At 41.3% G+C, this 25,506-nt stretch overlaps 1 protein-coding gene across 2 annotated transcripts in view; it reads right to left on the reverse strand.

The window, feature by feature from the left end:
• chchd3a (coiled-coil-helix-coiled-coil-helix domain containing 3a) overlaps nucleotides 1-25,506 on the reverse strand; it is a 231,677-nt gene that overhangs the window by 173,234 nt on the left and 32,937 nt on the right. For both annotated transcript variants that reach the window (XM_043714036.2, XM_043714037.2), the window contains exon 3: nucleotides 9,591-9,672. In XM_043714036.2, the coding sequence (XP_043569971.2) occupies nucleotides 9,591-9,672 (82 nt within the window). The remainder of the gene's footprint in view (nucleotides 1-9,590; nucleotides 9,673-25,506) is intronic.

Raw genomic sequence — 25,506 nt, forward strand, 5'->3', positions numbered from 1 at the left:
ACCTGCATATCCTTGGTGGAGTGGGAGGGGGAATTGAAATGTTGAGCTACAGGGTGGTTGGGTTGGTTGGTCCGGGTGTCCCAGAGGTGTTCCCTGAAACGCTCCGCAAGTAGCTGGCCTGTCTCCCCAATATAGAGGAGGCCACATTGGGTGCAGAGGATGCAATAGATGATGTGTGTGGAGGTGCAGGTGAATCTGTGGCGGATATGGAAGTTTCCTTTGGGGCCTTGGAGGGAGGTGAGGGGGAAGGTGTGGGCGCAAGTCTTGCACCTCCTGCGGTTGCAGGGAAAAGTGCCTGGAGTGGAGGTTGGGTTGGTGGGGGGTGTGGATCTGACGAGGGAGTCACGGAGGGAGTGGTCTTTACGGAATGCTGATAGGGGAGGGGAGGGAAATATATCCTTGGTGGTGGGGTCCGTTTGGAGGTGGCGGAAATGATGGCGGATGATGCGCTGTACATGGAGATTGGTGGGGTGGTAGGTGAGGACCAGTGGGGTTCTGTCCTGGTGGCGGTTGGAGGGGCGGGGCTCAAGGGCAGAGGAGCGGGAAGTGGAAGAGATGCGGTGGAGGGCATCGTCGACCACGTCGGGGGGGAAATTGCGGTCCTTGAAGAAGGAGGCCATCTGGGTTGTGCGTTTTTGGAACTGGTCCTCCTGGGAGCAGATGCGGCGGAGTCAAAGGAATTGGGAGAATGGGATGGCGTTTTTACAGGGGGCAGGATGGGAGGAGGTGTAGTCCAGGTAGCTGTGGGAGTCGGTCGGTTTGTAGTAGATGTCCGTGTTGATTCGGTCGCCGGAGATAGAAATAGAAAGGTCGAGGAAGGGGAGGGAGGAATCTGAGACTGTCCAGGTGAATTTGAGGTCGGGGTGGAAGGTGTTGGTGAAGTGGATGAACTGTTCAACTTCCTCGTGGGAGCACGAGGCGGTGCCGATACAGTCACCGATGTAGCGGAGGAAAAGGTGGGGGGTGGGGCCAGTGTAGTTGCGGAAGATGGATTGTTCCACATATCCTACGAAGAGGCAGGCATAGCTGGGGCCCATGCGGGTGCCCATGGCTACTCCTTTCGTTTGGAGGAAGTGGGAGGGTTGGAAAGAGAAGTTGTTCAGGGTGAGGACCAGTTCAGTCAGTCGAAGGAGGGTGTCAGTGGAAGGGTACTGGTCGGTACGGTGGGAAAGAAAGAAGCGGAGGGCTTTGAGTCCTTCGTGATGGGGGATGGAGATGGATAGGGACTGGATGTCCATGGTGAAAATAAGGCGTTGGGGACCGGGGAAGCGAAAATCATGGAGCAGGTGGAGGGCATGGGTGGTGTCCCGAACGTAGGTGGGGAGTTCTTGGACTAAGGGGGACAGGACGGTGTCAAGGTATGCGGAGATGAGTTCGGTGGGGCAGGAGCAGGCGGAGACAATGGGTCGGCCGGGGCAGTCAGGTATGTGGATTTTGGGCAGGAGGTAGAAGCGGGAGGTGCGGGGTTGTGGGACTATGAGTTTGGAGGCAGTGGATGGGAGATCCCCCGAGGTGATGAGGTTATGGATGGTCTGGGAGATGATGGTTTGGTGGTGGGGGGTGTGGTCATGGTCAAGGGGGCAGTAGGAGGAGGTATCTGCGAGCTGGCGTTTGGCCTCAGCGGTGTAAAGGTCGGTGTGCCAAACTACTACCGTGCCTCCCTTGTCTGCTGGTTTGATAGTGAGGTTGGGGTTGCAACGGAGTGAGTGGAGAGCTGCGCGTTCCGAGGGTGAGAGGTTGGAGTGGGTGAGAGGGGTGGGGGAGTTCAGGTGGCGGTTAATATCGCGGCGGCAGTTGGCTATGAAGAGGTCGAGGGCAGGTAGGAGGCCAGCACGGGGTGTCCAGGTGGATGGGGTGTGTTGGAGGCGGGAGAAGGGGTCGTCAGAGGGTGGGCGAGAGTCTTGGTTAAAGAAGTAGGCACGGAGGCGAAGGCGGCGGAAGAATTGTTCGATGTCACGCCGCGTGTTGAACTCATTAATCTGGGAGCGTAGGGGAACAGAAGTCATTTTTCCCTTTGGTCTCTTTGGCTCTTGATCCAATCTTGCCTTCACAATTGTTCTCTTGGGGTGCCTCATTTCATATTGATTTAACTACCTAATTTATATTTCCATGCCAACAAATGAATTTGCACAAGTTGGCCATTCAGCCCTTCAAGTCTGCTCTTCCATTGAATAAAATCATGGCTGAAAGGATTCCGGAATTTGGAACACAAACCAATCTATCCTTTAGAATCTTTGATACCCTTGTCTCAGAACAATGCCTCCACCTGAAAAATATTCATGATCCTCAACTCTGTCTTCTGAGGCTTTCTTTGTCCAAATGTTGTTAATTTCTTAAAATTATTCAATTTGATTTATTCAAAAAAAATTAAACTGGTGGTCTTATTCACTCATGTCCTCAACACCTGATTCACTTGCTCCCATATGGCACCTCAAACTTTCAGTAGCTTAGTGAGAACACAAAGTTTGAGTCAAAGGATTCTGTGGTGAGTTGAATGAAAAACTCCATTCTCACATTCAAAACAAAAAAAATCCAATCTAAGGGTCAGAGACAGAAATCCACAATCAACAAGATAAACATTGTTAGTTTGATGTTATTTGTATACAGTGATTACTTAATTGAAGTGAGGCACAATTACAGTGCTTCGCAAATACGAAATCATGAAAAGTCATGCAAGATATGTAAAGATGCACGATGAGTGAGTAAAAACAATTAATTGGTGCTGAGTATGGCCTGAAGACTGTAACACATGTGGGGAATGGTATCCTATCAGTTATGCAACCTTAAATAAGGTTTTAAACATGGGTTACATGAGGTGGTAACTATTTGCCAGATTAAGAGAAAAGCAACTCTGTCAGATAAAGTTAATATTTCTCTTCATTAAGTTACTTTGAATTGTTTGAAAAAACTAGGGTAAAAACCTAGGTTTCCAATTTTGTTCAGTCATCACATTCATCAACTTCATTGGTTCCTGACATTGCACATAAAGTACGATAATTAGCATATTTTCAGTTTACTCTGAGAATTTCAACATTAAAATAACTGTTTGTTTCCATTTGCCACTATTCACAATAGAATTTGCACAAGCTTAGTGAAGTGCTAAATCATTTCTATTTTAGATATAGATCCTATTTAAAACTACTTATGTGAAAAGGTGCCATTTTTCCTGCTTTGACACAAACCAGGCTACTTATCTTGATGAAATGAAACATACCTTCTCATGATCACCAATCATTTTATCGAATTCTATTGCTCTGATCAAATCTTCAGAACAACTTCTAAAATTTGTTCCATTAACTGTCTATTTTCGAATGAATAATTTGAAACTTCCAATTTTTCAGTGGTTAGAACATAGAATTGTACAGCATAGAAACAGGCCCTTTGGGCCACAACATTGTGCTGAACATGACGCCAAATTAAACTGACTCCTTCTGCCTGTCCTTGGTCCATATCCCTCCATTCCATACGTATTCATGTGCTTATCTAAAGGTCCCTTAAACATCCCTAACATCTCTCCCTCCACCACCACCCCCAACAATGCATTGCAGATTCCTACCACTCTGACTAAGAAACCTTACCCTTTGCATTTCCTTTGAACATTCCCCCTCTCAACTTAAATGCATGGCCACTAGTTTGAGACATTTCTGCTCTGGGGAAAAGGATTCTGATCGTTAACACAGCTATGCACCTCAACTTTATGAACTTCGATCAAGTCTTCCCTCAGCCTCCGCCACTCCAGAGAAAACAACCTGGCTTTTTTTATCCTTCAGTTATCATTCATACCCTCAAACCCAGGCAGTATCCTGATAAACCTTTCCTACACCCTCTCCAAAGCCTCAGCATCCTTCCTGTAATGTGCTGACCAGAATTGAACTCAATATTCTAACCAAAGTTTTATAAAGTTACGACATGACTCTTACTCTTATATTCGATTTTCCAATTGATAAAGGCAAGCATATATATGCCTTCTTTACTACCCTTTCGAATTGCGTGGCTGCTTTCAGCAAGCTATGGACTTGAGCCACAAGATGCCTTTGCACATCAATGCTGTTCAGGGTCATGCCATTAACTGAATACTTTTCCTAAACATTTGATCTCCCAAAGTGCAACATATAACACTTACCTGGATTAAACTCCATGTGCCATTTCCCCACCCATACCTGCAACTGATCTATGTCCCGCTGTATCCTTTGACAACCTTCTACATGATCCATAAATTGACTGGTTATTGGACTCAAAGTTGCCTCTGGCAGGTTTATCTTTGGTAGAACATGAGTTGGGGTCAATTCTTGGGCATATTCATTTCTGAGTTAACATGTCAGGGTTTCATCCACACAACTACATAAATTTAACCTCACATCCCAGAGTGGTACACAGAGAGGTTACCGTTCTTGGAGATAATACCCGAGAAGAGATATCTTATTCTGCCTGTGCAGATGAAAGCAAAAGACGAATTGGCATTCCATACAGGAAAACACTAAATTAGATAATCTGGATTTGTACATGCAACAAAAACTTCAGCTCATCAAATCTGTGGCCAATTTTTTCTCTCCAAAACTACCTAATCCAGTCAACACCTATTGTACAAGATGAATATTGGAGGGCAAACAACAATTACTTTCCAGGCTGTAAGTAATCTAATCTAATCAATCTAATACCCTTTAATGTAACAGACCACTTCTAACATGTAGTGTTAAGAACTGGATCAGCTTCAGGCCAAACAAGTGTTTTAAGAACATTTAGCCACAACTTCCTTTCATTAATACTCTGTGCTTATATTAATAAACCCAGGATACAGTAGGCCATTTTAGCCACTTACTCAACCTGCTTTGCTACTTGCACCAATTTGAGCATCCATATACCAATCTCCATCACTTCCTGTGCTCTGTGTAGCAGCTTAATATTTAACTTACATTACCTCTCTTTGTTCAAAAATATTGCTGCATTACAAATTGTATGAACGTGCTCTGTGCAAAATGGCTCTTGAACCAAATTAATCCATTGAATTAGTTTGAGGGATTCTAATTCAAGTGCAAGTCTTCCTTTTATTACTATTAGTGCTTGTCACAAACTATAACCTAGCAATCAGAGTTTAATACGACTGGTCCACAGCAAAGTATACATCATGTGGATAGAAACAGCAAAATTGTATTCATTGAATGCCCTTTATAATCTCAAAACGTCCCAAAGAATGTTCCAGCCAAGAAAGCACTTTTGATTTACAGTCAATAAAGCAGGCAGCTTTTGTTCCTGCTCCTCAGATGCTGCCTGAACTGCTGTGCTTTTCCAGCACCACTCTAATCCAGAATCTGGTTACCAGAACCTGCAGTCTTTGTTTTTATCTACAGCTATTCCAAACAACATCTGATAGTGATCGGATTATCTGCTTTGGTAGTCATTGATGATAACAGCCTACTGATGAAAGACCAAGATATACAACCTAAGGCTAACGTCATAATGTCCCAGTAGCAGTGTTCCCGAAGATCCAATGTGCCCTGGACATTCTACAGCAGGCACCTTGAAGTCTAAAAGCAGTACTACCAGCAGTGCTTTCACAATGTCTTAAAATGTAGTGCAAGAAAAGGTAGCCCAAATGCAGTGTGTTTCCCAAAAATGTGTTCCATGTCGAGATGCTAATCACTCAAAACTAGTTCTACTGGGTAGGATAGGTAGTTTGTATGTCAGACCCCAGGCATTTGAATCAACTGCCCAACTCCAAACCTGTGGCAGGAGACTCCCAGGAGGGCAACGAAAACATTTCTGGACCGTTTATGAAGCATCTCTGAAGAGGTCAAACTTCACAGTGGCTCGTGGGAAAATTGGTAATTTATGGAATACCATGAACAGAAAGAGAGACTTGGTCACACACTCACACAGGCAAAATTAAGATATCAGAGTGTGTGCACAAACCTCGGAAGTCATTTATCTGTACTGCCAAACACTACCTGAACTGAATGCGTCAGAGTCTACAGACTTGGCACTGGACTTAACAGCCATTTCAAATCAAACCGAATGGAAGCAAATCATCCTCAATTGAGAGGGACTACCTAAGGAGATAATATAATGTCCAATATTCTATCAGTGAAAAAGACAACAGTATCATGGATTCTTCTACGAACATGAGCGTGCACAGATGGGGCCTTGGTTTAACCGATTATCTGAAATACATCATTCCATCAGTAAAGCACTGGAGTGGCAGCCAAACGTTTTGAGCTCAAATTTAAATAATGGGATCTTAACCCTAACCTTCTGATTCAGAAACAATTGCACCACTGTTGACACTGCTAAAACTATAAGTCACCCGTGCAAAGGTAATCAGCATTTGTGTTCTTTTACTCTCAAGTTTTGGACACTACCAATAAAAGATTGCTCCTGTTGGTGACCCAATTAATATGTATGTTGCCTTAACTGGATGCTCCTCCCTGTAAAATGACTGTATAATTCCTTAAAGAAACTGCTGTTCCAGACAGAAGACAGAAAACTTATGTCTCTCTCCCTCCAGGGCCTGGAATAAAGATAGAAGAGGTAAAACTATACTGTGTCTCTGAGTATTTTGCTTCAATTTAAGGCAGAAAAGGGACGACACCACCACCCTATCCCTGTAACCTTGCATTTTCTTAATCCACCAAGCTTGTGCATAACTGTGGGAGAAAACTAGAGCACCATAGCACTCAGGCAGCAGTGCTAACCACTGAGCCACCATGTCACCACATTGTATTGCTTCCTTTATTGTATAGCACCAATAAATGACGACAGCAACTCCTACTTGCTTATCCATTTGATTCCATTGTGTTCGAAATGGATCAATAAAAGACACCCCAATATTACTTTAAAATACAACTGGAATGATTTTAGAAAACAGAAGTGTTTCTGAGATAATGATAAATAAAAACATAAGAACGAGGAGCAGGAACAGGCCATTTGGCCCTTAGAGTCTACTCTGCACTCTAAGTTCATAGCTGATCTTTTTGTGGACTTAGCACCACTTATCTATGCTCTCACCGTATTCCTTAATTCCTTTATTATTCAAAAAATATCTACCTTAGCTTTAAAAAATGTTTACTGAAGTAGCGTCAACTACTTCACTGGGCAAGGAATTCCATAGATTAACAACCCTCCAGTGAAGAAATTCTTTCTCAATGGAGTCCTAAATCTGCTCCCCCAATTCAGGATATGCCTCCTTGTCCTTATTTCACCTGCCAGTGGAAACATCCTCTCTCCTTCTGTCTTACCTATTCCATTTATATGTTTCTATACGATCCTACCTCATTGTAAATTCTAATGAATATAATCCCAGTCTGCACAGTATCTCCTCATAGGCTAACCCCCTCAACTCTGGAATCAACCTCATGACCCTCGTCTGCACCCCCTCTCCATCCTTTTTAAAGTAAGGAGACCAAAACTGCAGGCAGTATTCTAGGTGTGGCCTGACCAGCACTTTGTACAACATAACCTTCCTGCTTTTAAACTCAATCCCTTTAGCAATGAAGGACAAAATTCCAAATTGCATTCTTAATTACTGTTGTGCCTGCGGACCAACCCTACTTGATTCAAGCACAAAGACACCCAGGTCCCTCAGCATAGCAGCATGCTGCAATAGTTTCCATACAAGTAATAATCCTTTTTACTGTTACTCCGACCAAAATGGGTGACTTCACATTTATTAACATTGTATTCCATCTGCCAGACCTTTGCCCACTCACTCCAAGTACCTATGTTCCTCTGCAAAGTTTCACAGTGCTTTGCACACTTTGCTCTGCCACTCAGCTTAGTGTCATCTGCAAACGTTGACACACTACACGTGAGCCCCAACTTCAAATCATCGAAATATGACAATAGGTTAAAATGCTTCATTTCTTAAAGTTTCATAAAACAAGAACTTGCTTTTATAATACTCTAACAATTTCAATGACAAATACGATTGCTATTGTTCATTCTTCTATGAAATGAGTATCAAGAGTAACCTCATGAAGCAGGGATAGTGAGGTTGGAATTGAATAAACATTAAAGCAAGATGTGAGTTGCTACTCTCGAATACAATGTTTTACTATACAAATCCAGTAATATGATGTCAGTAGTCATTTATCCCATGTGACTCAATGACAAATTACCAATCAGATTTGCATTCTATCAATTGGTCATGGATTTGTTGTTGCAAATCTAACCTCCATCGCCCACTGTACACTTTAAAAGCGCAATCCAAGCAAGGTCCACAAAACAAAGCAAATATATATCAACTGGACATCTCAAAACTAAGTTGTTTTATTTTCTCCCTGAACTGAAAAACAGCACAAACCCCTGGAGAGGTCCGTCGAAGCAATGACTCAGATGCACTTCCTATGGATTTTGAATGACAAAACAATTTCATGATTGAGGAGAAAGTGAGGACTGCAGATGCTGGAGATCAGAGATGAAATTGTGTTGCTGGAAAAGCGCAGCAGGTCAGGCAGCATCCAAGGAACAGGAGAATCGACGTTTCGGGCATGAGCCTTTCTTCAGGAATGAGGAAAGTGTGTCTAGCAGGCTAAGATAAAAGGTAAGGAGGAGGGACTTGGGGGAGGGGCGTTGGGAATGCGATAGGTGGAAGGAGGTCAAGGTGAGGGTGATAGGCCGGAGTGGGGGTGGGGGCGGAGAGGTCAGGAAGAAGATTGCAGGTTAGGCAGGTGGTGCTGAGTTCGAGGGTTGGGACTGAGACAAAGTGGGGGGGAGGGGAAATGAGGAAACCGGAGAAATCAGAGTTCATCCCTTGTGGTTGGAGGGTTCCTAGGCAGATGATGAGGCGCTCTTCCTCCAGCTGTCGTGTTGCTATGGTCTGGCGATGGAGGAGTCCAAGGACCTGCATGTCCTTGGTGGAGTGGGAGGGGGAGTTGAAGTGTTGAGCCACGGGGTGGTTGGTCCGGGTGTCCCAGAGGTGTTCTCTGAAACGCCTACTTGCGGAACGTCTCAGAGAACACCTCTGGGACACCCGGACCAACCAACCCAACCACCCCGTGGCTTAACACTTCAACTCCCCCTCCCACTCCATCGAGGACATGCAGGTCCTTGGACTCCTCCATCGCCAGACCATAGCAACATGACGGCTGGAGGAAGAGCGCCTCATCTTCTGCCTAGGAACCCTCCAACCACAAGGGATGAATTCAGATTTCTCCAGTTTCCTCATTTCCCCTCCCCCCACCTTGTCTCAGTCCCAACCCTCGAACTCCGCACCACCTGCCTAACCTGCAATCTTCTTCCTGACCTCTCTGCCCCCACCCCCACTCCGGCCTATCACCCTCACTTTAACCTCCTTCCACCTATCGCCCCTCCCCAAGTCGTTCCTCCCTACCTTTTATCTTAGCCTGCTAGACACACTTTCCTCATTCCTGAAGAAGGGCTCATACCCGAAACGTTGATTCTCCTGCTCCTTGGATGCTGCCTGAACCTTCTGCGCTTTTCCAGCAAAACATTTTCAGCTCAATTTCATGACTGGCAAGGGTAGAGTTCACAGTGGGACCAAGTAGTCAATATCATCACGGTAGAAAACAGGGGAGTATGCTGGAATGAAGAAAGCTTAATAATCCACACGTGCACACACACACACACACGCTGACCTCTTTTGCAGTCTCAAATCTTGCTCGTTCCGTTCTTGTGCCGACTCTTTGGACATTCGTTTTCTGACTTCGTCATCAGTAACTGTTGAAAAGGAAAGCAACATTTAGAGAAGTACACATGCCGTGAAGCTAACCCCTGTGGATCTCTGCTTGTGTTGAATGCACAAGTCAACCCAGGTTCACAAAATGTGGCCAACATACACCAACTGGATGTCTTGAAAACTAAAACATGTGATTTAACTCATCAACTGAAAAACAGCACAAACTCCTTGCACTGGTTCCTCTCAGCAATGATGGAGGCGCACTTCATAGATTTTGATTATCAATTTCATGATTGCCAGTATTTCACCATTAAGAACCCATTGTCTTGTGGGCTGCAGTATTACATTACCAAATTGAACAAATGGGTATTCAGAGTGTTAAGAGGAGAACAGACAAAGTTAAAATATTCTTAAAAACACCATGCAACAGAGATAGAATAAAGCACCCTTCATTTGTTTTGTTATAATCCCAAACGAGGCCACCAGACTTGTTTTGGTTAGGCTAGGGCCCAATAACCGCTGTCTCTGAAAATAGACAAAGTATGATTTCAGAGTTTTAAAAAAATAAACTTTACTATTCTAAGTTATAAAAGCAATACAGTCATTTAACTAACCTACATACATAGTGAGATTGAACGAGAGATCTGCTGAGCTGTTTGGCATAAGACCACCTCAGTGAATAGCAAGAGGCCTTGTGTTTTTTTTCCAAACCAGCCTGAATGGGTGTGGCCAGCTCTCAGATCAGGATTTCTTTGTTTTGGTTTTTCAGTAGCATTAAGAGGCTGTTGGGGTCTCAGAGTTGGAAGCATCAGTAAATCCTTCCCAGCTGCTTCCTTCTTTGCATTTTCCTCTTAATGTATTTTTCCTCCTGAATTGAAGAACTGCTTATGAGAATGTCTCTGAATTTTCCTTTTCGCTAACAGGTGTGTTTATGAGATATTACTATATTGAAATAGTTAATTAGTAATAATTACTGTATCTATTATTCACTCCAGCAGAGTTAAATTATTCTGAATTCTTCTCTCTACTGTTTGTATTTCAACTACACAGTTTTTAAAGAAATTGTGCTTTGCTTAACATCGAGTAGTTTGGCTAGTCATATTGCGCCTGGCACATCACATCCACCTTCAACATAAGAAAAAGTTAATGTCCAGGCTGCTTCCTTAAAATATTTTGAGGGGGTGTGGTCTGGTTCATGATAAGGTAAACATGGATAACAGGCAAACTATGGTTGAACATCCTGGAGCACATTAAATAAAGTCAAGGCCAATCCCAGAGATTTCTCAGCAAACCCCAGCAGTTAATGACATCATGGGTTTCAAATGTCATTAAAAATTGACAAAGGTTTCAAATTTTTCCCAGATCAACGTGTCACCATTTCTCTATCCCCATATCAGTTGGAGCAAAACACTCAGAGACACAGTATGGTTTTACCTCCAGTTAATAGTTCCTTGGCATTTCTTTACCACCTTTGTTCAATAGTAGCATCATGTTAGCACCCTCCAGTCTTCCACCACCTCACCTATGACTCTGATACAAATATCTCAGCAAAGGGCCCAGCAGTCATTTCCCTAGTTTCTCAGAGTTCTGATCAGGTCCTGGGATTTATCCACTTTGATGCATTTTAAGACATCCAGCACCACCTCCTCTGTAATATGGACATTTTTCAAAATAGGACCATCTATTTCCCCACATTCTATATCTACCATGTCCTTCTCCACAGTAAAAACTGATGCAAAATACTCGTTTACTATCTTCTCCATCTCCTGCGGTTCCACACAAAGGCGGCCTTGCTGATCTTTGAAGGGCCCTATTCTCTCCCGAGTTAGCCTTTTGTCCTTAATGTATTCATAGAATCCCTCAGGATTTTCCTTCACCCTATTTGCCAAAGCTATCTCATGCCCCCTTTTTGCCATTCTGATTTCCCTCAAGTATACTCCTACTGCCTTTAAACACTAAGGATTCACTTGATCTATCCGGTCTGTGCCTGACATATACTTACTTCCTTTTTCTGAACCAAACCCTCAATTTCTCGGACCATCTGGCATTCCCCACAGCTACTGCCTTTCACCCTAAAAGGAAGATATTGCCTCTGCACTCTCATTACCTCATGTTTGAAGACTTCTCATTTTCCAGATGTCCCTTTATCTGCAGACATCCGCAATCAATTAACTTTTGCAAGTTCTTGCCTAAAGTCAAAATTGGCCTTTTTCCAATTTAGAACTTCAACTTTTGGATCCTGTATCTTTTTCCATCACTATTTTAAAACTAATAGAATTATGGTCACTGGCCCCAAAGTGCTCCCACACTGATACCTCAGTCACCTGCCCTGCCTTATTTCCCCAAGAGTAGGTCCAGTTTTGCACTCTCTGTGGAAGGTATATCCACATACTGAATCTGAATGTTTTCTTGTACACACTTAAATTTTTCTCCATCTGAACCCTTAAAACTACTAGCAGTCGCAGTCAATGGTTGGGAAGTTAAAATCCCCCACCAAAACCACCATATTATTCTTACAGATAAGTCAGATCTCTTTACAAATTTGTTCCTCGATTTCCCACTGACTATTGAGCATTTATAATACAATTCCAATCAGGTGATCACCCCTTCCTGTTTCTCAGATTCAATTAACTCCCCTGGATGTATTCCCAGGAATATTTTCCCCCCAAGTACAGCCGTAATGCTATCCCTTATCAAAAACGCTACTCTCCCTCCTCATCCTCACTATAGCATTTGTATCATGGAACATTCTGTTGCCAGTCCTGTGCATTTCTGAGCCACATCACCATAACTGCTATGGTATCTCAGTCCCATGTTCCTTCCCATTCCCTGAGTTCATCTGCCTTCCCTGTTAGGCCTCTTACATTTAAATAAATGCCATCTTATTTATATTCTGCCTTGTTCTCAGCTTTGTTCTTGCCTGCCCCGACGCTTCGACTCACCCCTTTTCCCAACTGTACCATTTCTCAGATTGATCTCTTTCCTCACAATTTCCCTGGGTACCCCCTCCACTTTACTAGTTTAAATCTTCCCGAGCAGCTCTCAAATCTCCCAGCCAGTATATTAGCCCCCTTCCAATTCAGGTGCAATCTGTCCTTCCTGTACAGGTCACTTCTATCCCAGAAGAGATTCCAATGATCCAAAAACATGAACCCTTGTCCCTGCACCAGCTCCTCAGCCACACATTCAGCTGCTCTGTCCTCCTATTCCTACCCTCACAAGCTCATCGCAACAGGAGAAAATTAGCTGTCATTTCCTTTCAATTCAAGAATTGAACTTTTCAGGCTGGGATGAATTTTTGAGGCACACTCCTGCCAATTTCAAAGTTTGTATTTGCCAGCTCTCATATGTTGGCCAAGAAGTTATGATGAAATGTTACACAATCTTTTTTTTTCTTTCCATTGTAGAAAGACTCTGCTCTGAATCACTGGTTGAAAGTAAAAATCCCACAAACATTCGGTTTTGTCAATTATCTGAGATTTAACCATCATGGACTTGGAGAAAGATTTGTAAAAGTATCCCATTTAAAATGCATTTGATGAAACTTATGCCATGGCAGAGACAATTCATTTTTATCAATCATTTCAGGCAGTGAAATAAAATTCAAAAGTAAGTTGACTTCTGGATTAAATACTAATTGCTTCAGTGCGATGAAATGATGGGCAGTTCCATGAAGGGTCCAGTGGAACGATTCAATACCTTCAAAAACAAACAGCTTTTCTCCCCCTCCAGAGAATGAAGGTATTTGTGTTTTTCAAAAGCACAAAGGCATAAAGACCATAGGTTATCAAGTACTGTTCAGTAGCTTACAGAAGTATTTTCACTTCTTCATTACAACCAAAAGAATCAGATTATCTTCTATGTGACCTTCATGCAACCTACTTTGAAGGGAAAAAGCTTCAAAACAATGCTTCAGAACTAACGAATTCATTGGTTACCAGTTTAGTGCCTTGTTGCATGTTACTTACCAGAAAAATCACTATTCTGTTGTAAAACAAAGTAATACATGGTTGCTGTGTTTAAAATCATAATGCTTCAAGAGTTTTCACAAAATAACTAACTGTAAAACCATTGATGTGAATATGGGCTTTGAATACTCTTCACAAATAACCACACAAAGGATGACAGCCTTTAAAAAACAAAAGCCTGTGAGATTAGAGGAACAGTGTCAGTACAGTATAAAATTGGCTTAGTGCTGTCAAGTTGAGGGTGGTAGTGAACCAGACTATGGGGTCCCCTGGATTTGGTTTTGAGATGTTTTTATATGTCAATGACTTGGACTTGATATAAAAGTGAAAAATTCAAAGTTTTCAGATGACAAGAGCACACTTAAACTACTGGATACAGTTCTGATCTCTCTACTAAAGACAGGATATTTTTGTTTTGGAAGGTAAAAAGAATGAATGTTTCTGTAGATTAGACCATGGGATGAAAGGCTTGCCCTAGGAGGATAAATTGGCAATAATTCTCTCGAATTAAAGTTGATCCCATTGATATGCAAGGAAGAAACTCAGACCCTGAGTAAATTAGTTCTATATTAGATAAAAATACTAATATTACATTAGATAAGACACTAGTGATTGTCTCTTAGCATTCTGGAAAGTCATAAGCAATTCTGAATAGCCAGGGACCTGATAGAGAATCACAGAATAGAGATAAAGGTCATAAAAATTAGTCTCCCAGTACTCAAATCACATCTCCAGGTGGTGTTGAAGATTTGGCCAGTGTAACCATTTATCGGAGGAACTACGTTGAAACATCCAAAAAATGACCTTGAGCTGGAAAATAGACAGGGAGGGAGGTAATCATGGCATCATGGATACCTGTCCTGTTTTCATTGGATAGAAGGGTTCTGTGACAATGCTATGGCTTTAAGAGGTATATTTTTCCTGATTTTGCTGTGAAGAGAGGTTGAGACAGAGGTTGCGAATGGTCTGGCTGGCCAACAAAGTAAACAGCTTGTGGGACCTTCAGACTTGTTTTGAAGTTGGAACAATAAATGCAGCCTGAATGTGTGGGGCCAAGCTCTCATTGAATCAAGATTATTAGTTTAGCTTTCTGCAGTTGTTGGGGGTCTTGAAGCTTGATGTGGAAGCTGTTTTCCCTCTCTCTGCCACAGCTAAAAGCTGGGGGTCTTTTCCTGTTGCTAGAATTGCAAGAGAGATAATTAATTTTACTGACTTTGCCTCTGCTAAGGGTGTGCTTATGGGATGTTACGATATTGGAATAATTAATGAGTAGGGAATTAAGTTAAGTATTTTGATAGAGTTACATTTAAGCCAATGTTTTTCTAATTTTATTTCTTCCGTAGTTTAACTCTCATATGCGAATAAAGTGTGTTTTGCTTCAAGCCTAGTAATGTGACCAATTGAATTGCCTTCTTCAGGTGGAGGACCAACCAGAACACGCGGAGGGAGGTCGACCAGAACACACCGGGCGGTGTCAACCAAAATATGCGGGGGGGGCGGGGGGGGGGGGGAGCGACGGCAGAGCAACCACAATAAATGGAAGCAGACCAAGAGAACAGTCCTCTAAGCATCCTGCTGTAGGGCTAGAATGTTAGTTACTGAGAAAAACACACTCCATCAAGCTTCTATTCTCTTTTGAGTGAATAGCACTAAGCTGTTACAAGTTGAACACTTATGTCAATTTAGCTTAATGCATGTATTGAAATTGTTACTTCTTCAGACACTTGAAATTATAGTTATCTGTGGTCACTGAATTCGAAATCTTAAGATTTAAGATTTGGAGAGGATGTTTCCTCTGGTAGGAGAGCCCAAAATTAAGTAGAGGGATCGGTTACTGCCAAAATTAGACTTGGCCAAAATAAAAACACACTTAAACAGTTATATTCAAGCAACCTGTTTTTCAGGCAATCTGTTCAGGTTGTGATACAATGACATATGAGGCCAGTGGGACTTGAACTCACCAAGTACATTAGTTCGCCTTGATTCAGAAACAACTCTGAAGTTTATTCATTTTCTTGGTCACTTGGAGTCACATAGCACGGAAACAGATCCTTTGGTCCAATCAGTCCAGGCTGACCATAATCCCAAACTAAACTAGGCCTACCTGTCTTGCTTGGCCCTCATTCCTCCACACATTTCTTATTCATGTACTGAATCAAATGTATTTTAAATGTTTTAACTGTACCGACATCCATCACTTCCTCTTCAAGTTCACTCCACACATGAACCACTTTCTGTATAACAAAACTACCCCAGATAGCTTGGTTAATTCTTTCTTCTCTCAGCTTAAAAAATGCCACCAGTTTTTAAATCTCCTATCTGAGGGAAAAGATACCTGCCATTCACCTCAACTTAACCCTTCGTGATTTTATAAACCTCTATAAGGGAGCCCCTCCACCTCCTACGCTTTAGGGAAAGAAGTTCCAGCCTATTTCGTGTAACTGAAACTCTCCATTTCCAGCAACACCTTGGCAAATCTCTTCTGAACTATCTTCAACTTAATAATATCCTTCACCTAACAGGGAGACCAGAACTGGATACAGCACTCCAGAACAGGCCACACCAGCATCCCTTACAACCTTAACATAATATCCCAAATCCTGTACTTAAACGTCTCAGCAACAAAGGTAGGCATGCTAAACCTCTACACAATTATTCTTTGCATGCTACAAAGGTAAAGTCCATTAGAACTCTCGAGTTCCCTTTCAGAGTCTTTTCAACTCAATTACACCAATACCAACATTCCTGGTATTTCCTTCCAACTGTACCATACTGTAGTTGATAAACAATTTAAATGCAGCCACAAAGACTGGCCTTGGAAGAGGCATCATAAATTATTGCTGCAAGCTTAAGCAAACTTAACAGTATTCCGCATTCCGTTACCTCTCTGTAAATACACTTGTAAATCAAAGATTAGTCAACAGGATGCTTAAAAGACAGAAGTTGTCAGCACAGCAAAATTCTCAGAGCAGTTATTGCATTTGTTTACCTTGCTGCAGTGAATTCCCACTAATGGATGGGATCAAATGATGGACTGCTTTACATTAAAGACTTCCCAGTTCAGTACAATGCAGATAGGAATATAGTTTGACCACGAGTCACACTTCTGTCAGCAAACTGCAATCTCAAACTGAAATTCCTTCTTTTCGTTTCTGGCCACTTGAATAACTCAGTTTGAATGCTGAAAATTGGTATCAATAAGGAATCTGATGGAGTTATTCTCCCTAACAGAGTGGGAAGTTGTAAAGACATTATAAATAGCAATAGCAGTACCACTAAAATAGTCTAGAGTTTAAAAGAAAATCCCATGATGTTTGTCAAATTCCCTCAAACTATCATGTTCAATCAGCTCTTGCCAGTCAATTTTCTAATTTTGCACTCGAAAGCTTGATACAAGGAATTAACAGAAAAAGGAGTATGAACAGATGGTCAGAATCAATAGTTGATTGATAAGACTCATTTACAACAGCGGGGGTAATGACAGGAATCTGTTTAAGAACTTGATTAAACTGAACTTTTCAAACTGATCTCAGGACTTGCAACATTTATAATGCCCATGCCCCAAGGCTGTATTAAAAACCTTAAACCGACACTGTGTTAGACAATTTTACAAATGGAGAAAACAAACAGCACAACAAATTAAAGCTTGGTTTCTTACTCGTGTGTATATGGAAAGACTGCTTGGCAGACACACCCCAGGTCAATCAGCAGCAAAGATCAATCAATCCTGAGTTTCCAGTTGTCAGTCATTGAGATTCTCCACCTCATTTCCACTCTGACCCCTCTTTGATCATTGTCCTGCATTATTCCAATGAGAAACAGCAGCTCACCTCTGGATGACACAGCTTTTTAGACTTAATTTCGAGTGCAGAAGAAGGGTAACACCCAAACACTGACTTCTCCACCTCCTGATGCTGCCTGACTTGCTGTGTTCTTCCAGCACCCTGCCTGTCTAATTCACATGGAGTTCGGCAATTTCAGATCAGAACCTCTTTCCCCACTTTACAGATGAGAGTTATCAGTGATTCTGCTATTCCGTTGCAGATAACCTCTGGAGGTATCCTTTTTACCCTTTGTTTGTCTCATTATCATTTCTTTTAATCTTGCAATGATTTTGCAATTTAGCCTCCCACGGTGTCTGCATTAATTTGAACTTGTTTAATCTCTAACTTTCATTGACCTGCAAAAGTGATTTTTTTTTCCCTCACGGCACAAAGGCTGCCTGACTTGCTGAGTACTTGTAGCATTTTCTGGTTTTATTTTGGATTTCCATCAACTGTAGAATTTTGGTTTGGTATTGTGATAAATACCAATATTGAAAAGTTGGAATGCAATCAGAAAAGGACAATAGGTGGAAAGTTCACAACAATTTCAAAGGGAAAAATCAAAGTCATTTTAATTTGACAACTTCAAAGAGTTCAAAAAATTCAACAACAAAATACTGAGAATAATGGACTTATAGAGTCATAGAGATGTATAGCATGGAAACAGATCCTTGGTCCAACCGTCCAGATATCCCAAACCAATCTAGTCCCACTTGCCAGCACCCGGCCCATATCCCTCCAAACCCTTCCTATTCATATAAATGCGAGATGCTGCATTTTGGGAAAGCAAATCTTAGCAACACTTGTACACTTAATGGTAAGGTCCTAGGAAGTGTTGCTGAACAAAGACACCTTGGAATGCAGGTTCATAGCCCCTTGAAAGTGTTAGATAGGATAGTGAAGGCGGCGTTTGGTATGCTTTCCTTTATTGGTCAGAGTATTGAGTACAGGAGTTGGGATGTCATGTTGCGGCTGTACAGGACGTTAGTTAGGCCACTGATGGAATATTGTGTGCAATTCTGGTCTCCTTCCTATAGGAAAGATGTTGTGAAACTTGAAAGGGTTCAGAAAAGATTTACAAGGATGTTGCCAGGGTTGGAGGATTTGAGCAATAAGGAGAGGCTGAACAGGCTGGGGCTGTTTTCCCTGGAGCATCGGAGGACGAGGGGTCACCTTATAGAGGTTAACAAAATTATGAGGGGCATGGATAGGGTAAATAGGCAAAGTTATCTTCCCTGGGGTGGGGGAGTCCAGATGTAGAGGGCATAGGTTTAGGGTGAGAGGGGAAAGATATAAAAGAGATCGAAGGGGCACCTTTTCCACACAGAGGGTGGTACGTGTATGGAATGAGCTGCCAGAGGAAGTGGTGGAGGCTGGTACAATTGCAACATTTAGAGTAACAAAGAGGATTGATGAGGGCAGAGCGGTAAATGTGATCTACATGGACTTCAGTAAGGCATTCGACAAGGTTCCCCATGAGAGACTGGTTAGCAGGGTTAGATCTCTCGGAATACAGGGAGAACCAACAATTTGGATCCAGAACTGGCTCAAAGGTAGAAGACAGAGGATGGTGGTGGAGGGTTGCTTTTCAGACTGGAGGCCTGTACTAGTGGAGTGCCACAAGGATCGGTGCATTTACATAAATTATTTGGATGCAAGCATAAGAGGTATAGTTAGTAAGTTTGCGTATGACACCAAAATTGGAGGTGTGGTGGACAGCGAAGAGGGTTACCTCAGATTACAACAGGATCTTGATCAGATGGGGCAATGGGCTGAGAAGTGGCAGATTCTGAAATAGAAGTGCTGAAAGAAAAACAGCATTTCGAAAAGTATCTGTCCACACAAACGCAGAGTTAATGTTGAGTCCAACATGACTCTTCAATACAACTCAATTTCCTCAAGCACACAATGATTCAGGGCAAGATGAGAAGGTGGTAAGTAGTGGTGGCTTATGGTCCACTCCTGTTCCTGAAAATCCTCATGTTTTCAGTGGTGACAATGCACGTCTACCACACAATTCCAGCAAAACGCAAGACACAGATCCAAAGGCAGAACAGATAAACAGCTCCAGTCTCCAAAGGATATTCTGGGTGCACAGTAAAAAGCTACTTTGCAGGAATAATCTACTTCTTCATTGGGCCTGTTGCTGACAAAAAAGGGAAATGAAAAGATAAAATTAGTGACAATAATCTATTCAGACATACCTCATAATTAGACTTTTTCAACTGTTTCCACTCAAGAGAACTGTTAATGTACATTTAAAAGTAGACAGAAGTCTTCAATGAGGCAACAAAATGAAGCTGTCCAAATGTATTTCAGATGTTATCTTAAGTAGCACTGACAATGAGGAAGCATTAAATTAAGTCACCTGTGGAAAGTGAGTCAACATCATCATATTTTAAAGTCGTAAATACAAGCTGGTCAATGCAATTTAAAAGAACGAATGGTATTGACAGAGTGGAAATAATTCACATGATTGATCTTGGATTTAAGTAGATTCAAGCTCCGTTAATAAATAAAACTTCATTTAAGCAGCATCCCAAATGCTGCTTAAAAGCACTGGTGTCCCTTAAATTAATTTTATTCTATTTAGTTGCCCTCAGCAAAATGCAGGTTTGCTGAGAAAATGTGCAACAATTAGTTTTCATTTAAGGTATTGAAATAAAGAAGTCAACTGAACGTAATTTACACCTGTTGCTTTTCTTGAGCAAATCAGAACATGGTAATATTCTACTTCCAACCATGCATGCGATTTTGCATCTCTTCGTTGGCTATTATTTAATTTTAGTGTCGCTTTTCCTTCCTGTCCTTAATCTGAAACAACTCAATTTAATCCACATCATGCCAGTTGTAGAAGCCCTTTGAAAGTAAGAGACCATCAGAATCTTGGGAAGTGTAATTCATCCTCAATTCTTACATAATAAAAGGTTTCGAATGACAACTTGCCAAGTATTTGGCATAATGTAGTCGTACATGGAAAACAATTTCACCCAATTAGGTCTGGACGTTACAAATTAATAGTAACAAAAAAGCCTATTGGTCACAGAGGAATCAATGCTCATAATTTGCTGATTGCTATTACTCAGTCTTATAATACTACCCTACTGCCATTTGTTGTGAATCTCACTTTTAAACAGCTTTTTTAAATTCACAATTAGCACTGAGAGTTGATCTCAGTCCAGGGTGTTTGTCGAGAAATACTTGGAATAATGGTAGCACAAGTGTTAATTGATCATCCTGCAAAGACAAGGCTTCAACAGGCTTTACATGATGGGACATTGAGGTAACTGTCAATTTTTCTCTTTCATATAAAAAAAATTGGGCTGTAATTATTTCAGATCATCTGTATAGTCAGTTTCAGACTATACAGATGACTAATAAAATGGACAGTATTGTACTTTCCCATGTAAACTCTCTCAGTCACCATAAACATTTAAATAAACTTTAGAACAACAGGGTTGATCATTGTTGCAATTAAACCTGATATGAACGAACAGCAGCACATGAAAGACACAATGCTGATACGACTTTCCATGTCAAACAAATTCTGAAATGCAGTCCTAATATGAGATATTAAAAAGTTAATTTGCTCCGTTGACCTGCAAGAAATTGAATGCCCCGGGGACAGGATGTGATGTCTCTGTTCCGCAGGTACAATGTAAGTGAATTTACATTCCATCCCTTGCCATTCAGAGCCATTTACATGGCCATCTCCTATTTTTCAGAGAAAACTTACATTTGCATCATCATCCTATTCAAAATCACTAAGAACATTACGTTGGAATTTTGACAGTCTGTGGTGAAAAAAGCAATTTGCAACAGAATTGAACATTAAGGGATGATTTAACGTTATATTGTTTCTGGAAATGATGAGGTCACTGCGTTGTGTCTTCAGTGGCATCTGACCGTGAGGGGGTGGCTGGGGGTTATCTTTGGGCATTACTGACTGTGATGTCAAGATTTCATAGAAAGGAAGGACTGTTCCCTTTGTTCAGAGAGACCTCTTGTCATGCTTCGCAAGCATGGCAAAGAGTGGTAAGAGTTTCTTCACAGTTTCTATTGTTTTAGCTTAATAAAATTTGGTTGTTGTTCACACAGGTTGGTGTATTGCAGTTGCATGAAGTGTGTAAGACTCAAAATAAATCTAACACTAATAGTATTAAATTTATACCTTACATCAACGATCTCTTGAAACAACTTCATACAGCAGTATTTATATGCATGTCTAAGTATGTGAAGACACATTTAGCACAACTTTCACAAGTCCAAGGTGCATTCAGGTTTTTTGGCATTTGTTAGGGTCTGGAACTACCGTGATAGTGACAGAAAAATGGACCATTCATTTTCAAATACCATCACCTACTTTTATTGCTGGAACACTAATGGACTAAAATGGTTATTATCAAGGAAAAGATAAGACTAGAAATGGCCAGAGCAATCAGGTGACCACAGAGGTCAGCCAAACTTTGTGTAACCTACATGGAATAAATTAATTTTAATCTTTCTCTCAAAAGATCCTTAAAACTAGTCCAACCAGTCAGGCGTGAATAAACCAGTATGACCGATTTTGACTTACACCTGCATGATAATGTTTCGCATATTGAAGATGACAGACATCGCCTAAAATGATCAAACCTGGAAACAAGAAACTAATATCTGGATATACAAATCAGATATAACACAAGGAGCTGTTTTTGGTAGTGCAGACGATTTGAGACTGCAATGCACTGGAGAAAAGTGCCCCCTTAGTCTCTCAAAAGTAACATGAACTGGTGACAGACCAGATAAAAACACAATCGGAACACCAAGAGCTCAAAAGGCACTGAAATATTTGCTTTTGCTGAGGATACAAGACAGTTTAAAAACAAGGTCTTCTCGTAGGTCAAAACCTCTATGCTTTAGTGCTATCTGAATGTTAAATTGAATCCTGCTTTCATTTTTAAGATTATATATTTGACTTCACATATTGATTATTTTCTTGGGGTTTGCAGATAATAAAACTTATCTCACAAAAACTATATTATTAGCTCTTTATTCTTTCAATTGAACTCTTTATCTTCCTTTAAGTTAATAGAGGTAAAGCCTCAAACTATAAAGAACAATTGTCAGAATCTGATGAGGGCCTGAAGGAGGTGGGCTGTGCTAAGAATTGTGGCAGGATTACATGTGAAGTGCAGTGAGGCCCACCTTGACAAGTGCCTAGCCGAGTTTTTCACTTAGCAGTACAAGTTGCTAATTAAGGGGGTTTATAGACTATCAAATATGTTAGTAATACTACAACTCATCCCTGAAAATCAGCTCAGTGTCTTTCCAAAGCTGCTAAATGTCGAGAATTCTCACCACAAACATCAGAGCAGGTGCTTGGGGACCTCCGCTCACTGTTGGCTGAGCGATACCTCCATGTTTGCTCACCACACAGCATCTTAATGATCTTAAGGACTCTAGCTGCATGCACCCCTCATCCACTGTCCTGATACACCAGTCAATCAAAGTATGCAGGCAGATGCCGCAAACAATTAGGAAAACAACTGGTACACTGGTTTTCATTGCAAGAGAATTAGAGTTCAGAAGTAGGGATGTCTTACCGCAGTTATACAAGGCTGTGATAAGATCACAGCTGGAATATTACATGCAGTTTTGGTCTCCCTACCTAAGAATGTACTTGCCAAAGAATGCATGCTGCGGAGTCTCACTAGGCTGACACAAGAAATGGCAGGACTGTCTTCTGAGGAGAGATTGGTTCAAATGGGCATGTATTTATGAGAACTTATGAGCTTAGAGGATGAGAGGAGATCTGAATCAAATGTCCAAACAGGGCTGGACAGAGAATGTGCAGGGTGGATGTTTTCCCTTGTTGGGAAATAAAGAACAAGGAGGTACAGTCTCAGGAGATGGAGTGGACCATTCAGTAATGAGAGGAGACATACTTCTTCACTCAAAGGGTAGTGAATCAGTGAAATTGATAACTTTTTTAGCTTTTTAAGGCATCACGGAGTACAGGAAGAAAACAGAAATATGACAGAGATAGAGGATCAGCCACAATCATAATGAATGTGAAGCATCTTGAAAATGCCAAGTTCCTCCTCTCATTCCCACTTTACGTTTCTACTTTTCCAACTAGAAACCAACCTATTTAAGCCTATTGTTTCCTGTTAGCTTGCCAAACCTCCATCCAAACCAATGTGACATTCTAGATTAATAATTTTTAATATTTGTTCCAACATTTCATATGGCACCTTATTAAAGGCCTTCTCTCAACCTAAGTACAGTACATTTGCTGGATCCCCTTTATTCACAGAACATCTTAGTTTCTTCAAAGACTCCAATTATTTTGTTAAACATCATTTCCTTTCCACAAACCATGTTGAATCTCTGATTAATTGAATTTCTCCAAATGCCCGGTTTTAAATGTTTAATTATAGCTCCTAACATTTTCTACGGTCGGCATTAAGGAAACTAGCTTGCAGTTTTCTGCTTTCTACATTCTTCTCAATTTGAGTGAAGGAGTTACACTCATTCCTTTCCAACAAATGGAATCTTCTTCGCATCTGAGAAATTTTGGAACATTAAAATCAATAGATCAACTGTAGTTCTAGCCACTTCTTTTAAAATCAGGACCATGGGACTCATGAGGCTACAATTTCTTCAGTACCATTATCTAAGTGTAATTTTTCAACCCTAGTTGATGAAGCCTATCCAATTGTACTATCAAATTTTAGGAAGGATGGCATGGCTATGTCGAGGATACAGAAGAGATTTATTCAAATTGTTATAGAGATCAAAGATTAGTCATGTGGATAGCACAAATACTGAGTGACCAAAGAATGTGTGTAACTGCAGAGGTAAAAGGAATCAATTACCAAAGTACCAACTATCCATAATATTCCAGTTGAGGTCCAAAAAACACAAGTTCAGCATCACTTCCTTGCTACTGTAGTCTATGCCTCGATTAATATAGTTTTCTCCATCTGTCTGACCATTTTAAGGTCTGTGTAAGTATACACCAAGATCCCTTTGTTCTGGCATCCTCTTTGGAACTGTACTCCCACTTTTTTATTGCTTGTCTGGGTACTCCCAACCAACGTGAATCACCTCATACATCCCTGCACTGAAGAACGTCATCTGCTACACATCCACCCACTCTAGCTAAGTTGGAGTTACACACTGCCTTGATCACATTTGAAAATTCTTCCAAGTTTAATATCGTTGGCAAACTTTGAAGTTGCCCACTCGACACCAAGACCTGGATCATTGATATATAGTATGTAAAGCAAGGGTCCCAATACTGTCTCTGGAAAAGTACAGCCTAAAAGTTACTGCTGTTCCTTATCACTCAGCCAATTTTGTACCCACATTACCACTGTCCATTTTGTACCATTACCTATAACTTGCCTTTCAAGCCGATTGCGAGGAAACATGTCAAACACCTTCTGGAAACCCATGCTTATCACACCTACAGCATTACCTTATTGAACCTTTGCTTCCTCATGAAAAATACCTCAAGTCAGTTAAATATGATTTCACTTTAGAAATCTGTGCTACCTCTTCTGAATCAACCTACCTGCATCTGTATGACTATTAATTTATTCCATACTAATGGTTTGTGGGAGTTACCCCACCATTGAAGGTAAATCAACTGCTCTATTATTGTTGGGATTACCCTTCCAGTCTTTCTTGAACAAAGATGTAATGTTTGCAATCCACCTTCCCCCAAGTCCAGGCAAGACTCAAAGATTATAGCCAGTGCCCCCACAATTTCTACCCTTACTTCTTTCAAAGTCCTTGGAAGCATCTCATTCAGTGCTCACCAGGAAGTGCAAACATATATCAAACAATCGAACCATCATTTAGAACAGCTTTCGTGACAGATTTTCTTCCTGTCACCATGGCCTGGGCAACATTCTCTTTTGTAAAGACAAATACAAAGATTTCATTTAATATCTCAGTTAAGCGCCTTACATAAATTTCCTTTCAGCTTTATGCTTCGAGTCACTAGAAGACATTAGGATTTCCTTCCAAGTTAGTTGTGAATGTTTCCTTACAGTTCCTCTTTGCTTTCTAACCTCCCCGCTAAACCTTTGTT

The sequence above is a fragment of the Chiloscyllium plagiosum genome, unplaced genomic scaffold (assembly GCF_037043375.1).
Source record: "Chiloscyllium plagiosum isolate Xiang-an unplaced genomic scaffold, Cpla_swu_hap1 HiC_scaffold_23, whole genome shotgun sequence".
Lineage (NCBI taxonomy): Eukaryota > Metazoa > Chordata > Chondrichthyes > Orectolobiformes > Hemiscylliidae > Chiloscyllium > Chiloscyllium plagiosum.